The 18,206-nt window shown below is 33.3% G+C and overlaps 1 protein-coding gene across 4 annotated transcripts; it reads right to left on the bottom strand.

The window, feature by feature from the left end:
* Positions 1 to 4,459: 4,459 nt before the first annotated feature.
* Positions 4,460 to 17,738, bottom strand: LOC131149460 (F-box/LRR-repeat protein 3-like). Of its 4 annotated transcripts, none has more exons than XM_058099911.1 (8): positions 16,724 to 17,738; positions 7,836 to 7,961; positions 7,627 to 7,731; positions 7,013 to 7,403; positions 6,115 to 6,244; positions 5,349 to 5,643; positions 5,015 to 5,266; positions 4,460 to 4,831 (listed from the first exon to the last, which is right to left on the bottom strand). In XM_058099911.1, the coding sequence occupies exons 1-8, from the start codon at positions 17,327 to 17,329 to the stop codon at positions 4,787 to 4,789; spliced, it is 1,950 nt and encodes a 649-aa protein (XP_057955894.1). In that variant the 5' UTR covers positions 17,330 to 17,738; the 3' UTR covers positions 4,460 to 4,786. The 4 variants fall into 4 exon arrangements, with proteins under 4 accessions (XP_057955894.1, XP_057955895.1, XP_057955896.1 ...); XM_058099912.1 differs by having other exon boundaries at positions 4,460 to 4,828; XM_058099913.1 differs by having other exon boundaries at positions 7,013 to 7,373.
* Between the last annotated feature and the right edge of the window lie 468 nt (positions 17,739 to 18,206).

Here is an 18,206-nt window from a genome sequence, read left to right as displayed (position 1 = left end):
ACCCGCAACTATAATCCAAATCTTATCCGGTCCGGGCCGGGTCTTACCCGACCCAATCATGCCAATTCTTACAACCCAGGATCCAGCTTTGGCATAGTTCGTCGGTTGAAGTAAATTAATTGCCGATAATGACACTGGCGGTGGACTGTTGTTTATTAAATAATTAGAAACTAGATGGATCCATTTTACGGATCTTGCCAAAAATTTTAAGATTAATTACCTCATTAATTTAATAAGAAGGATAATCATGCGTCATCAAATTTTGTGTACCACAAATTTTTAACATATTAATAATATATTTTATCAATTTTATATTATTAGCACCCCATCATCTTTTTACAGTCATCTATTTTATTCTTTTTTTATTATTTTTAATTAAAATAATAATATTATTATTATGCTATTTTTAGGATGCATTTGAGACGGTTCGTTGTAAACGAGAGCTCAACTCGTCTTGAACTCGATTCAATCGCAATTTAGTGTTTTAACTTTTTTGGATTATAAAATAATACTAAAATATAAAAAACTCGATTTGAAAATTTTAAAAATATAAAAATATTTAATATAGATATTTTCAAATATGAAGTTGGAAGTCAGCATATTAATAGTAGAGGGGATCCATCAAAAGATAATATCTCACCTAACAGATTATGTTTAATTAATTCCAACTACATTTAATAATGTAACAAATTGAACATATATGGACACATACTACGAATCAGGTTTGGAAATTCTCCTTAGTAAAATCCCGTTAAGCAAAGTACAATTTTATGTGCACCCTAAAAAGATCGGATAATTATAAATTCAAATTTTCCGTATAGGATTAATCTTCCCTTTGCTTGAAAAATTAAGAGTCTGTTTGGATCAACGATTTTATTTAAGAAAAGGAAATGAAAATAAAATAAGAAGGAAACTCATATTCCTTTATATTTTTCTTTTCTATTAAATACTATTAACAATAAAAATTTGTTTTAATATGACTAAAAATTTTAAAAAACTAAATATCACTGATGTGTAAAATTAAAATTTTATTCATAGAATTGGTATATTTTTTTATTTTTTTTTCTACTTTTCTTGATAACCAAACATAAAAACATAAATTCTTTGATATTTTCCTTTTCTTTCTTTAATATTTTCCAAGTTCCAAACGAAGCCCGAAGGATAAAAGAATGAAATGATTATTGTTAATTTTAGAGAAGAAAAAATAAAAGAAAGGAGAGTGATTTCTCTCATATTATTTGGATATTTAGAGAGGTATGAATAGAAAAGAGGATGATCCCTATGATGAGATAATTTAAGAGAAGAAAATAGTATTATTTTATTAAATTAAATTTTTATTTTTTAAATAAGTTAATAAATTGTGTTTCGTGTTTTGTTGGTCCTATTGTGAATTTTAAAAACGAATTAATGAAAAGAAACTAATTCAAATTGTTACAAAAAATTGTTTGCCTTTTCTTGAAAAAGGAATTGTTACAAAGAAACGGGTAAATTTAAGTGTTCGATAAAAAAAGTTGGAAGGTATTTAAAACTAATTAAAATAATTATAATAAAAATGTAAATTCAAGAAATACAATTGAAGCATATATAAATTTATAGTATTTAAAAAAAATAAAAAACAGCACCAAAATGGAAGAATTTGTTTAGAAAAAAATACTAGCTTCCGGATTTTAAAATTTTCAAAATCAAAATTTTTTAAAAACCCTAAAAAATTAAAAGCTAATTTTTCAAAATTGAAAAAAAAAATTATTTATCAAATAAGTTATACCCAACTTACTAAATTCACCCTACTTTCATGGATTAAAATAGTTTTTTTCAAATTAATAAATTTAAAATGAAACCTATTTTTTAAATTTATAATCCTATTACACACGACTATCACGAATCCACGTGACAACAATAAGATAAGTATAATAGATAAATTCTACTTTGTTTCATCTATTATGTTATTAAGGGGTGGCAAAACAAGTTGACATACCCAGTTTAGACGGATCAGAAACGAGTGGGGGTGAAATGAGTTTGAGTTCGGATTGACACATTTATTAACGAGTAAATAACCTATAAATCCAAATCCATCAATTTAAGAAACATGTACTCATGTTAACTCATAACAATATAATTTTTTTCACCAAAATTGACTTACTTTTTTTATATAAAAAAAAAAAAAGCACTCACTTACTTTATTTATTAATATCTTAATAAAAATTTAAAATTTAAAATTTAAAAAACCATACATCCTTTTAATTTTTAAAAAAAATATAATTTAAAATTTTAAAAATAGCACTTATATATAACTTATCACGTGTCGTGTATCATTTTTTCTTCTTTAATTTTTAACAAATATAATTATATAATTTATATCTATAAAATATTATTTTATCTAAAACCCAAAACTAAAAGTAAGAATAAAAATAAGATTTTTTTTAATGTAAATAGGTGATTCGACGGGTACGGACTCAAACCCATTTAACTTATTCATGAAACCGATTGTATTCAAATGGATCCATTTATAAAGAGATCATCCCTCTCATCTTAAACTTAAATTCAATCTAAAAAGATGAGCAATGATTGTTCATTGTTCAAGTAGGGTTTTGATTCCTTTTATTACCCTCACTTATCAATCATCACGTGAGCTCATGTCATCCAAGTAAGCATCTTCCTTTTGTGTTTTTAAAATTTTTTTCATAGATGTTCACTTCTAGACGAAAGGCTGAAAAGAAGAAAGCAAAAAGTCTCCTCAGGACCAAAAAAGTTTAGCAAAGGTGAAGGAGAGAGAGAGAGAGAGGTACAAATCTAGACGATATGAGATCTAGAAAGAAGGTGATGTACGGTATGACACACCCCACTCTCTCATTTTTATCATGTGTCTATCCATCCATCCCCCAACACTCCAAACACTTCACACCATACCCAATTCTCTATTTTCATTAGTTTAGTTTTCTTGTAGAAAAAGCAATCGCTTAATCACACCCTTCCCCTTCTTCTTTTTTTTCTATAAATAGCACAGATTTCCGAGCTTTGCCTAACTAATCCTGAGGAGTGGCGGTCTTCCCCTCTGGTTCGCCATCCAGGTAAATCGGATGCGGTTACAACTTATGCACACTTGGGTCAGACATTTGGGACGCGATTACCCTCCCTATGAACCCTTCTTTATGTCGTGCGGATGGGGCCTCCGAAGGGGCGACCATGTCTCCACAGGGCAGCATAATTGTTGTCATCCAACTACGCGGGGATTCAAACTTCTATACTTCATAAGAACCCTCCTACTTTACCACTGCGTCATGTCCACAAAAATAATGTTTAATGTAGTCAGATACTGTCTTCCACCATTTGATTAATTCGTAGAAGTAACGGGTTTAGCTTTTTCTTTTTCTTTTTTTAATTATTTATAATAAATTGCAGTTTTTAAAACTTATTGAGATCGAAAAGAATAATTTGCCCAGACAATTTTACTCTATTTTTATGTTATCGTAAATTTTTTACATGTTTGTATTATATGTATGCTTTTATTAAATTAATTATTTTTCACTTATATTATAATTAAATTTAATCTTTGTTTATGAAACATTTAAGCACTAAATATAAGCAATCATTTGGCCGCTAAAACAATTGTGTACTATTTTGTTACCTAGCAACTAATTTTTTAATAAAGCAACCATGCTGTGCACAGTGATTTTTGAGATTAGAATCGTACAAATTTATCATATATACATGTTATCATAATTCATTGACCCATGCCTAAGGTGGCGGTCATGGCGAAGCAATTATAGAGTCAAATTCTTGGAGGCCCTTTCATTTCATTTCAGAATTGTTAAATGTCTTCTCATCCATTTGGGTCAAATTCAGGATGAGAGTTTGAAAATGAAGTTTGGTGGAGGAAAGAGAAATAAGCGTGCCAATGTTCTGATCAAATTCACTTTGAGTTACATATATATATATATATATATATATATATATATATATATATATATATATATGTATCTTAGGTTCCAAACAGATCATGAGTAGAAAAGAGATTGGGAGGATGATCTTTCCCTGTTTGGGGAACTTCACAGGTTCTCGCTTTGTGACTTTCTGCAATATTCGCTCCCACAAGGCCATAAGTAGGGGACCCTACAAGCCCATTGAAGGGGGGTTTGTCTCTTCACAAAAATGAAAAAATCACAATGCCCACAAATGCATCCAGTCAAAGTCGACAATTTTGAATGAGACCCAATTGTTCAACGCCAAAATGGGTCCACAACCATTGATGCTTTCACACCCCCTCACTTCCATATCAAGAAGGGAGTAGGGACGTGGGAGACAGGGAGAGTTGAGCCAAACAGGGCCCTAGGACTACCTACAGACATGTGGGGAGCTCATCTGCTGTGAGTTCAGACTCCCTGCACCTGCATTAGCCGCATGAGGCCAAGCCAGCACTTCTTCAGTACATCACATACTCTTGGCAGCTATAACACGAATATGAAGCCAATATAGTGGTCAATTCTTCAGCACATAAAGAAATTATTCAATTGATTATTACATGATGGGCTTTGCCCAGACAAGAAATAAAGAAATCTGTTCTTATCGCTCCCAGTGGCACTTGGTTGAACAGAGTAGCCCATCCGAGTCCTGTACCCCGTCTAACTGAGCTTTCAACTTGAGACCTCCAATGCGGGCATCTTGCTGGGGAGTCCTGGACTTGGAGATTCAGGACTCGAAACTATCAGTCCTGTATCCCGTCTAACTGAGCTTTCAACTTGAGACCTCCAACGCGGGCATCTTGCTGGGGAGTCCTGGACTTGGAGATTCAGGACTCGAAACTATCTCCTGAGACGCAGGTGTCTCGGTGCTGCTGCAAAGCAAGCTCACATTATAAGTGTTTAGATTGGTCTGGAAGTGTTCAGATGCTCATGCATAAGCTGTGAGCTTATAACAAGATTCTAAATTTCAAAAAGCAAACCAAGTCTTTTCTCCAAATGAAAAACCAAAATATACAGTTAACTTGAGCAACAATGGAAGGAACAGAACAAGGTACCTGGAATGCTTTGTCCCTCCACTGAAACACGCACCCACTGGCCTCCATTTGGCCTAGAAGGGACCGAGGAAGCAGCCGTTTAAAGGATGAGTGAAGCTTAACTTTCATTAGCCCTCTGCTAGCCGACAAAGCAGCCATCAAGCCACTCGGACTCAAACCTGTCAGGTTCAAGATGGTAAGGTTCTGCAGGCGGCCAATACTGGCCACCGCTAAGAGCCCAACATCTGTTACTGAACAATTTGACAAGTTTATCTGCAGGAAACAGATGAACCATCACAGTTAGTTTGGCATCATCTCTCAATGTACGAAACAAACCAGAGGAAAGGGAGAGTACCTGTTTGAGATCGTGGGAAAATTGAGCAAGTGAAAGCATTCCAGAGTCATTAATATTATAGCACTTCTTTATATCTAGCATGGTAAGTCGCCTACACCCCATAGCAATAGTGGAAAGGCCCACCAATGAGACACATGAACATCCTCGAATTTCCAGTATTTTTAACCTCAAACATTTAGACAATGAGACTAAGGAAGCATCAGTGACGTTACTGCAGTAAGCTATGTTAATCATTTCCAGTGCCGGACAACCACGTGCAATTGCAGCGATTCCCACATCGCTTATCCCAACAGACCTGAATAGAAGAACAACAGTTAAATCACTATGAACTTATATAGAAAGTTCTTGCTCTGGAACATTTCACATTTTGCCACAAAGTGGTTCGAGCAGATCCCCACACCTAATCTGGAAAGTTTACCACATCTACTTGCATGCATGGCAACTAAATTGTAGAACTACCATAATACCATTATACTGCAGAATGACATCGACATCACTTTACTTGCATCAGAATGTAAAAAATACGTCAAAGAATGCCACAAAAGAGGTATTTCAAGTTCTGCGCTCTCATTACTGCAACAGGAAGTCATGTTTTTTCGTTCAAAATATTTAAAATCATTTTCAAATTCAAACACTTCATGGATTGGGCAGTGCTCCATGCTCCTTGATTAGAAAAAATAAAAATGCTTACAAGAATGCCCATCTACATAGTACATAGTAGTCAGTTTCAACTCAGATAAAAATTAAGTGAGATGGAAAATCCAACCTGTACAAATCAAGCTCTGTAAGTTTTGGACAACAAAGGCCAATATGGGTAAGTCCACCATCAGTAACATTTGGACAAATACCTAGCTTTAAACTAGAAAGCTTGCGGCATCTTGAAATGGATTTCAGACCTGCACAAAAAAACCCAGCACGAATCATTTCAAAAACTGGAGGGCATTTGGGATCATTGTCAAAAATTATGAAACGAAAACATACAACTAGAAAATAAAAAATAAAAACTAAAAGCTGAAAACCAGTAACTTTAATATTTCTAAAACTAAAAAAAATCAAAAACTTAATTGAAAAAAAAAAGATGCTTTTTTTCCTTGAACCAAATAACAATTAAAAATATGATTAAACAATAAAAATATTAAAAAAATACAAACTAAAAAATATTTTAATAAAAATATAAAATATAATGATTATTTTACTTGATTATTATGTTTCAAAACTCACATTTGAGTACTACACGAACAACCTCATTGTACATGACAACTGAAAAATTGTAAAAATATTTTTTAACTGATTAGTATTATTATTTTTATAATTTCATTAGAAATTTTATGGATATTTTATTTTAATTTAAATTCATATGGTTTTATTTTAATTAAATTTTTTGTATAAAATTGAATGATTTAATCTACAAAAATTAATTCTAAATATTAAAGTATCATGGCAAGGTTGTCAAAACAATTGAAAATCATAAAATCTAGTTTTATATTTTTTGAAAATGGTTAAAAATGATAACAAAAACAAAATACTAGCAATGCAAACAAAAGCATTGTCATAATTTGTTTCTTCACTATACATAAATGAAAACTCAAAACAGAAATGAGAAATGATAGCAAACAGGCCCTGAAATTTGTGTTATATATGACAAGTCAAGGACAAGCTGAAACCTTCATCATCAATTTCATTATCTGTGACATCCAATTCCTCCAAGAACTCACATCGCCCAATCAAAACAAAAGCTTCTTTGGAGACCAGGCTACAAGACTCCATTCTGAGCGACGTGAGGAAAGAGCACAAACTTGTTAAGCTGTCTATAGAGACGTGAGTTATCTTGCGACAGCATGTAATGTCCAATTTCCTCAGTTCTTTGTGTTTTCGCACTACGGGGGAGAGACCCTCATCTGTAACTCCCAAGCACTTACTTACACTCAGCTCCTTGAGGGATGCACACCAATTTCCAATGGTCATCATCCCAGAACATGTAACCAAGCAACCGTCTAATTTAACAGATTGCAACTCTGAAAAGTTCTGCGGGCATTTTCCCAGATCAGCTGTGACCTGAACCACCATTGCACCATGGTTGGTAGGAAGGATGGAAAGGTGGGAGGATAGAAAATATTTTGATCCAAACGAGGTCGCATAGCTCAGTCACAGGATCAAAATATTTTATATCCTCCCAACTTTCAATCCTTCATACCAAGCATCACCCTCTAGTTGTTAATATTTGACCATTGGAATTTTTTTTACATTTAGAAAGGAAATCAGTGAGTTTCAAACTTACAACAGAGCCATATGCCAAGGAAAGCTGGTGTAGGCATGCAGTGCCTCTTGTTAGGGGAGACAAACCCACATGGGTGATATTTTGACAATTTGCGATATTTAATTTCTGGGAGTTGCAAAATTAAGAAAAATATCAATTTAGGAAATAGTGGCATTTAGATTTGCCAACATGAAACAAAAGTATATGAAAAGGTATCAATGAAATGGTACCTCTAGTGAATTGCACCCATGCTTCAAGGTTGCAAGCCCATTGTCATCAATGCCAAGGCATCCCACAAGAACCAAATCTTTGAGATGTTGCAGTTGCAGGATTGGTTGCAGGCATTTGCTGGTGATCTGCAGCATATAAGAACATAGAATATTCATTTTTGGCACGATAAAATCATCAATTTGTGTACTGACTAGTGAAGAATGAAAGATTCATCACAGAACTAAGGCAAACAAGTAACACATTATTACATTGCATGTTTAGGTCTTCTATGATAACTACAACAACAACAAGCCTTAAGTACCACTAGGTGGGGTCAGCTACATGAATCCTTTTCGCCAATTCACCCAATCGAGAGCGGTTTCCTCTATTAGATTAAGGGCTACTAAATCCTTCCTCACTACATCATTTCAAATTATTTTAGGCCTACCCCTACCTCTTTTCATGTCAATAACTCACTCCTTCTCACAGGTGCTCTACTAGGTCTACATTTCAAATACCCAAACCATCTAAGCCGCCCCTCCCTCATCTTGTTTTCAATCGGTGCTATGCCAAAATTAATGCGTATATGCTCGTTTCTTACTTTTATCTTTTAATGTTAAACCACTCATCCACCTTAACATTCACATTTCAGCAACTTTTACTTTTTGTACATGTATCTTAGTTACCAACATTCTGAACTAGAAAGCATAGCTAGGTCTTTTTATGGTAACTGCTCTTCAAATTTAGCAATAACAAACCCATCACACACACTAGTTAGCTAGAAGATAATTTGAAAATATTTGCACTTGTGATTCAGGTATGTTCTGTGATGTTATCGGAGTTTCATTACATTCTCTTTTACTAAAACTAGTCATCTCTCATTTACCCAGAAGGTTATCATCAACCATCCAATATTATAGAAGAAACAAATTAGTTAATTAAGTAATTTAGACAATCTAAGAAAATTCATAAAACAAGCGATCTACAAAAGTAGATAATCTTTTTAATAATGGTAACGACAAAATAGATAATGAAAGCTAATGAATGATGTAGAATAGTAAGTCAAATGAATTATTGAAGACAACTACTGAAGAAAAACAATCTATCAGACGGAATCTTCAAAGAGTAATTAATCTCACCTCACAAAACGAAAAGTGGAAACCTATCAGTCCAGCTCACTAGGATGTAGAAAACTAACTAAAAAATTGAAAAGATTAATGCATAATAAATTTTCAAAATGAATTCAACTTCATGCAGTAAAAACTAATATACTAACACCTGTTAAAAAATGAAATCTTCAATCGTAAAATCAGCATATTTAGTCCATTAAAAGAGGAAAATAGTGATGTAACAACTTCAGCAAACCCAAAGGACATAAAAGACAAAAATAACATGTTCTATTCTGTTCAATTAAGGAAAGTTTGGACTCTGCAACATTGAGCATGGTTTACCACTAATGCACATTACCTAATGATATCAATGCATTCCTATACTGCTACAAAATGATACCTCAAACATCCTCATTCGCATCCTCATCACTTGATGTAGTCTGCTACAAAGCATTATGGTCAGTTACAGGCTGTTATCTACTTATACTTCAGACTAACTGCTTACCAACTTTTTGCATTAATATTGTACTTCTAAAAAAAAATTCCAGATTTTAAAACTTGGAACAGAAAAACAATATTCATTGTATCTAACATCAAATGGTCAAGAATTTAACTCAAACTAATTGAAGATAAACAGCTGTTATGTAGAATAGCAAAAGTCATATTTTAGAAGCTTTTTCTTCTAGTGGCTAGGACATTATATTTGTAACATACATCTAAATCCTTCAATCGCTGAAAAAAGTAAGAACAAAACTTAAATTTGAAGCCAGGTAGTCTTTAGTTTTCACTCTGTACAGCTCATTCTTTGATTAGATGCTATGCTTTTATGTGATCATGCTATGAAATATGAAATATAAATATGTTCCGTTGTTTATGTTTCAATTTTTTTTTTTAACGAGTAGTTTAGATTAGATTCATACTCAATAAAATAGTGACAAGTGAGCTACAAGGATTTTCTCCCTTTATGGACAAAAGAACAGATCTAACATTCAACATGTTTAGCATATGTTATGTGTAACTTGATTTAAAATTTGGTATTAATTGCGTAAGATATTAATATACAAGATTTTGGAGTCAAAACAAGTGAATCTATTAGGTTTTAATAACTTTTGCAGTTCTCATAAATGAATCCACAAACACAGAGTCCATTATGCGTAGTAAACATCCGAAACTACTGCGACCGTCACCATTGCACGGAGTCGCAGACTGCCACCATTTTTAGAACTATGCTATTGAGTGCATATAGAAGCAAAAGATACAAAATGGTAACGTATGCCAACAAGAAGGACAAGAAATTTACATTGTGAATCTTAGAGGTTGTTTGGTATCATTTATGTTTTCTATTTTCGTTGTAAACATGTTATTGCAAGTTTTATTTTTTGTGGACGGCCAAAAACTGAAAATTAGATTTAATGTTTTTCAGTTGATTTGGCAACTATCATTATGCTTAAAAATATAATTAAAATTAAAAGTATCAATAAATTTTGTAAAAAATTGAAAAAAAAAATAAGAGTCATTCAAAAACTATTTCACCATTTTCAATTATCGTTTACAACAAGATTGTTCTTGTAACACTCAAAGTGAGTTTTGAAATATAATAATTAAGTAAAACAGTTATAACAATTTTTATTTTTTATTATAATGATTTCAATTTATAATTTTACTATTTTTAATTATTATTTGGTTCAAGGACAAAAACAGCATTTGTTCAATTAGGTTTCTAATCTGTTTTAGCCTCAAAAATATTAGCATTTTTTATTTTTATTTCTATATTTCAGTTTTCATTTTTCATTTTTCATTTTTGTTCCATAATTTTTAAAGCGATACAAATAGCTACTTTATTTTTTCCAAAAAAAGAATCTTGAAACTTATAATTTTATTTTCATAAATTCTGCAAACCAAAAAAAATAAATAAATAAGGGTGTGTTTGGTCATGGAAAAAATTTTTGATTTTATTTTCTTAAAAAAATTTTTAAAAAATGACATCATTTTCTAATTTTTAAACATTTATAACTTGAAAAATAACAAAATATATTTTCAAGTTCTCTGTACAAATGGTTAAAAAATAATTAACTAATGTAACATTTTTTAATTGGTTAAAATAAAAATTAAACTACTAAACTAATAGAAGTATTTTGAGCAGCTCAACAAGCCCTAAAAATCTCCACTTAATTGAGCTTAACACAACTATTTGAATTAGTTGAGGCAAACTTTTCATTTGCACAAACTAATAAAGGTCCGTTTGGATCAAGAATTTTACTTAGGAAAAGAAAAGTAAAAGGAAAAAAAAGAGACAACTCATTTTTCCTTATATTTTCCTTCTCTATTAAATATTATAAAAAATAAAAGTTTGTTTTAATGACTCAAAATTAGGAAAAACTAAATATAAATGATGTATAAAATTAAGATTTTATTCATAGATTGGTATTTTATTTTTCTCACATTATTTCATAATCAAACATGAAAATGTGAATTCTTTCATCTTTTCCTTTCTTTTTTCTAATATTATAAAGAAAACTTTTTTAAAAAAAATAAAATAAACAGAGGCTCAAACTTTTAATTCTTTTTGTCTTTTGTTTCTTACCAATTTTTAGCAACAAATTAAAGAATTAGGGTAAGAGCAGAAAAAATAAGGAGAGCACACTATTAGCAGTCTTAGCAGCTCTGCAAGCATTTCAGTTAAACAGCAGCGACAGCATATCAGTTACAGCAGCAACAGTATTTTCAGTTCTTCAGTTTTCCAGTTAGCTTAACAGATAACAGCAGCATATTTCAGTTGTAGAATTTTGTTATTTTATTCTTCAGTTGTAAAATCTGTTTATTGTAATGTGTATATAAAGGATTGTGTAAGTAATTTTTGTGTGTGAATAAAAGTTTAAAATTTCATTCGTTTTTAACATGGTATCAGAGCATTTTTAAACTTCTTCCACATTCTCTGCATTTTTTTTTTTTTTTCGAAGCTCTGTTGAAGCTTTCATGGCATCTTCTTCTACTTCTACAAATTCATCTACAGTGGATGATTTTACTAATCCCTATTTTCTGCATCATGGGGATAATCCTGACATTGCTCTTGTTACTACACCTCTCATTGAAACAAATTATCATACATGGAGTCGTTCCATGATCACTTCTCTTCATGCTAAAACAAACTTTCATTCATTGATGGCTCTCTTCCACAACCAGATGTTAATGATCCTCTTCGATCTGCTTGGGGGCGATACAACTCAATGGTTGTTGCATGGATTACAAATTCGCTATCAAAAGACATTGTCTCTAGTGTTTTGTTCTCTGATAATGCAAGAAGCATATGGCTGGATCTGCAACAAAGGTTTTCAAGAAGCAGTGCACCGCGTGTCTATCAATTAAAGAAATCGATATCAGATCTTTCTCAAGGCCAATTATCAATCACTCAATATTACAGTCATTTGAAAATGCTTTGGGATGAGCTTCAAACATACCGTCCAGCTCCTCATTGTTCTTGTTCACCATCATGTTCCTGTGGAGCACTTCAGCAAATATTTGATCGTGAACAATTTGATTACACTATTCAATATCTTATGGGATTCATTTTCAGCTATAAGAGGACAATTGTTAATGATAAATCCTCTTCCTACCATTAACAAAGCATTTTCTCTTCTCCTTCAAGATGAAGGTCAATGTCAGCTTACAACAGCTTCTGCTCCAATTTTTTATTCTGCTGCCATGGCTGCAACTGCTTCACCATCATCCATTAATTCAAAATCTTTCAAGAAAGACAAGCCTATATGTTCTCATTGAGGAATTTCAGGCCATACTGTTCACAAATGCTATAGAATTCATGGTTTCCCACCAGGTTTTAAATTTACTAAATCAAAAAGAGGCACCCCTTCTGCAAATCAAGCCATTTCAGAGGTTCCTGCTTTGCCTTTTACTCGAGAACAATGCAATCAATTGTTAGCTCTTCTTCAACCTTTACCTGCATCATCCTCAGCTTTGGTTGCATCAATTGTTCCTACTTGTAACTCTTCCTTAACTCCAATGTGTATGACAGGTATATCTTTCAATTGCTCTTCTTCTTTGTCTTCCCTTACTTCCTGGATCATAGACACAGGTGCAACTGACCATATGGTTAGCGACATTCATTTCTTAACTACCATCACCTCTTCGATTCAATCTTTTGTTAATCTACCAAATGGCACTTGTGTTTCTGTAACTCATATAGGAACTGTTACTTTATCATCATCTTTAATCTTACATGATGTTCTTTGCATCCCTTCTTTCAACTTCAATCTTATTTCTGCTAGCAAATTATCATCCACCTCATCTTGTTGTCTAAATTTTTCCTCTTCTTTCTGCTACATTCAGGACCTGCGGCTGTGGAGGACGATTGGACTGGGCCAACTTCTTAATGGTCTCTATTATCTGCTTCCTTTCTCAACTAGAAGTCATTCTGCTACATCTTCTGTTAATTCTTCCTTTTCAAATAATGTACACTAGTTGTTTGATCTTTGGCATCAACGACTAGGACATCTCTCTCATAATCGTTTACATATGTTGCACAATTATATTTCATTTTCTCCTTCGAATAATCATCAATCTTGTAATGTTTGTCCACTTACAAAGCAACACAGATTACCATTTCAACATAGTCAATCTGTATCAATTTTTAATTTTCAGTTAATTCATACAAATATTTTGGTTACTTTTGCAATTCCTTCTTTACAAGGTTTTCGTTATTTCTTGTCTATTGTTGATGATTATTCCAGATGTACATGGATTTATCTCATGGAGTCCAAATCTGAAACTCGCATGCTACTTCATTCTTTCTTTGCTTTAATTAAAAATCAGTTTCAGGCCACTGTTAAAATTATACGAACTGATAATGGTCCTGAATTCAATATGTCTGAATTTTATCGTTTAAATGGCATCATTCATAAAAAATCCTGTGTTGCCACTCCTCAACAAAACTCAGTTATGGAAAGAAAACATCAACATCTACTTAATGTTGCAAGAGCAATTCGTTTTCAAGCTCATTTACCATTAGTTTTCTGGTCTGATTGTGTTTTAGCTGCTGCATATATCATAAATCGCACACCCACTCCTTTTTATCAAATAAAACTCCTTATGAAATTCTATTTGGCAAACCTCCTTCATATTCTCACATGAGAGTTATTGGTGCACTTTGTTTTGCTTCTACTCTTCCTTTCAATCGTCATAAATTTGATGCTCGTTCTCGTCATTGTATTTTTCTTGGTTATCCTTTTGGCATCGAAGGTTACAAATTATTTGATTTACAAACTTATCAAATTTTTGTTTCTTGAGATGTCAATTTTCATGAACATGTTTTTCCTTTTGCTTCTTTACCATCTGATTTTCTTACAAAACCATTGGTTTCTAATACTGTTCTGCCCACTCATCCAACAGATGTTGCTCTTGATATTTCTATTTTTTCATCAAACACTCCATCTTCATCTAACACTTTACCCCCATCTTCCACTATATCTAGCTCCATTTCAGTTCCTCTATGACATTCAAGACGACCACGACAACCACCTTCTTATCTTCAGGACTATCATTGTTCTCTGGCCAGAAATTTTAACTCAGTCCCTTCTCCTCCTCACAGCTCTCTTCAGCAGTCCTCAGGTAATCCACATTCTTTATCTTCTGTTTTATCATATAATCATCCTTCTTCAGCTTATCGTTCTTTTGTATTAAATGTTTTTTTTCAATCTGAGCCTCAATATTATCACCAAGCTATAAAAAATCCTGAATGGTGTGATGCCATGAATGCTGAAATACATGCACTTGAAGAAAACAAGACCTGGTCAATTACTTCTTTGCCTCCTGGTCACAAACCTATTGGCTGCAAATGGGTGTATCATATAAAATTTAATTCATACCGTTCTATTGAACGATTTAAGGCTTGCTTGGTAGCACAAGGGTACAATCAAACAGAGGGCATTGATTATTTTGAAACTTTTTCTCCGGTTGCTAAAATGGTTTCCATACGTTGCTTATTAGCTGTTGCTGCAACCAGAAATTGGTTTGTCCATCAGCTTGATGTGAACAATGCCTTCCTCCATGGTGACTTATCAGAGGAAGTTTACATGAAATTACCACCTAGTTATGGAATTCGAGGGAATCATGATTTGGTTTGTAGACTTCATAAAAGTCTTTACAGTTTAAAGCAAGCATCCAAACAATGGTTTTCCAAGCTTGCTAAGACTTTAATTGCTTATGGATTTTATCAGTCCAAGTCTGATTCATGTCTCTTTATTCAAAAATTTGCTACAGTTTTCATAGCTCTTTTGGTATACGTTGATGATATTATTCTTGCAAGTTCTAGTATGTCATCTATCAATGCCATCAAACAATTTCTCCATTCAACTTTCAAAATTAAGGATCTTGGCTGCTTGAGATATTTTTTAGGGCTCAAAGTAGCTCGTTCCTCTAAAGGATTTTTTCTTTGTCAGCACAAGTATGTTTTGGACATTTTATAAGACATTGGTTTTCTTGGCTCTAAATCTGTCTCTTTTCCAATGACTCAATATCTCAAGCTCTCTCGGTCTGAAGGTGTTTTGCTTCCACATCCTTTACCATATCGACGTCTTGTTGGAAGGCTATTATATCTCACAATCACCAGACCTAATATTGCTTTCTTTGTTCAAATGCTTACTCGGTTCATGGATACACCACGACTACCCCATCTTCATGCAGCTCACCGTGTTCTTCAATATCTGAAATCATCTCCTAGACAGGGTCTTTTCTTTCCTGCTCATTCATCTCTAAAACTTACAGGTTTTACTGATTCTGATTGGGCAAATTGTCCTGACTCTCGTCGCTCGGTTACTGGTTTTTGCATATTTCTTGGTAACTCTCTTGTATCATGGCGATCTAAGAAACATACTACCATTTCTAGGTCTTCTATTGAAGCTGAATATCGAGCCATGGCAACTACTTCTTGTGAACTGACTTGGCTCGTTACTCTCCTCAATTATTTGGGTGTTTCAGTATCTTTACCCATTTCTTTATTCTGTGATAATCAAGCTGCTATGCATATTGCTTCTAATCTTGTTTTTCATGAAAGAACAAAACACATCGACATAGATTGTCACTTGGTTCGAGAGAAGGTTCAAGCTGGTTTTTTAAATCTTCTTCATGTTTCCACCCATCACCAATTAGCAGATATTTTCACAAAGGCCTTAGGTTATAATGTTTTTCATTATCTTTTGTGCAAGATGAGTGTGTTGAATCCTTATTCCCCATCACCATCTTGAGGGGCGTATTAGCAATCTTAGCAGCTCTGCAAGCATTTCAATTAAAGAGCAGCAACAGCATTTTCAGTTCTTCAGTTTTCCCAGTTAGCTTAACAGATAACAGCAGCATATTTCAGCTGTAGAATTTTGTTATTTTATTCTTCAGTTGTAAAATTTATTTATTGTAATGTGTACATAAAGGATTGTGCAAGTAATTTTTGTGTGTGGATAAAAGATAAAAATTTCATTCCTTTTTAACACACACCTTAAGATTTATAACCCAACAAATTCTACTTCCACATGTCAACATTTTCCTACAAGCAGAACTACATTAGATACAAGCGGGACCCAAATTCTTCGTACTATTTCCAAACCTATCATTGTCAAAATTCAAAAGGGTATATAACATGAACCTACTTTGTGTAAACAAGCACAAAAAATCACTGATGTGTGCCATAAAATCGATGCATTCTGAAGTCCACATGATGCTGTTTGCTAGTTTTTTTCTCGGGAAAAGAGGGAAATTGCCATTTTCTCGGAGAAGAAGAAGAAGAGGGGAGTTACCGGTAAGTAAGAAAGGTCTAAAGCACGAATCTCCTTGCACTTCATAGCAATCAAAGCCACCCCCAAATCAGTAACCCTCAAGCACCACCTCAAGCAAACCACTCTTAGCTTCCTGCACCCAACAGCTACACACCCAATCCCTATATCAGAAACCAGCTTGCACCTCCCCAACGACAACTTCTCCAAATTCTTCGCCTCCGCTATCGACGCCGCCGCCGTATCCGTAATGTCCATACCGTTCGACAGATCGATCTCCACTAACTCCGAGCAGTTCAGAACCAACCTAGAGATACCCGCGCTCGTGAAATGCCGCGATCTCGAGAGGTTGATGGACCTCAATGTCGATTTGCACGATTCGGAGATGAAATCCAAGGAAGCGTCGTCGACGCGAGGGCATTGAGTGAAGTCCAGGCGCTGGAGAAATGGGTATCTGGCGAGGGTTCTGCGGAGGAGGTCGATGCGGAGAGGGGTTAGGGTCTTGCGGTGCTGGGACTCGACGGAATTAAACAATTTGCAGACTAGTGAGAACGATTTCCTGTCGAGTGGGTCGTGGAGTCGGTCGAGGATTGCGTGTAGGATTTCTTCGTTGACGGCGTCGAAGGCCATTGGGTTTCAGCTTTCGATTGACTGATTCCCGTGATGGGTTTTGAGTTTTTCGAGTTTGATTTACGTGTCTGGAGAGTGAAGTGCGCGGGATTTGTCCGAGAACAGAGATATTTTTGCAGGTTGATGATGAAGTTTGGATTTCGATGTAAGATTTGATAATGAAGAGGAATGTGAAGAGATGAACAGTGGATGACGTTCCAGGAAAATTGAAAAACAGTGGATCAGCTGAGGGCCACTTCAGTTGAGAGTTGAGAAGAGGAAAAGGGGAGGATCGGAGGAGGAAGAAGACGACGTGGGTGCGCTCACTTGTTCTTCGTCAATTGCTCTTGGTAGTTTGACCTTCAGGTTTATTTTTCCTAATTAAATTAAATTATCATTTTTCACAAAAATAAATAAATTATAAAAATGTATTTACTTATATTGTGGATTTTTTTTTAAGTATTGATTTTCAACTATTTGCTAAAAAATTAAAAATAAGACTATAATTTTTAATATCGAAAAAAAAATAGCGAAAAAAAAGTATTCCAATAAAAGAAATGTATAAACCAATGCTTCCATAGATTGGATTGTAATTTTTAATTATAGCTTTCATACCTGTTTATTTATTTCAAAGCCTTTTCGGATAAAGAAAGAACAACGATCAAAGAAAGGGATGACAACTTATTAGTAAAAATTTAGATATTCAGAAATAATTTTTAATTAAATTATTTATTTTATGTACTTTTAAATTTAAATTAAATGATTATATGAATTTAAATATAATTTTAAAAAAAATATAAATTTTTAAAAATAATAATAATGTCAATTTTAAAATACTTTTGCTATTTTTTAATTGTCATATCCAATAAATTTTTAATAACTATAATAATTTTTATTT

Source organism: Malania oleifera, chromosome 2, assembly GCF_029873635.1.
Source record: "Malania oleifera isolate guangnan ecotype guangnan chromosome 2, ASM2987363v1, whole genome shotgun sequence".
NCBI lineage: Eukaryota > Viridiplantae > Streptophyta > Magnoliopsida > Santalales > Ximeniaceae > Malania > Malania oleifera.
Note: the sequence above shows the minus strand (reverse complement) of the source record. Positions and strands in the feature narration are given on the sequence as shown.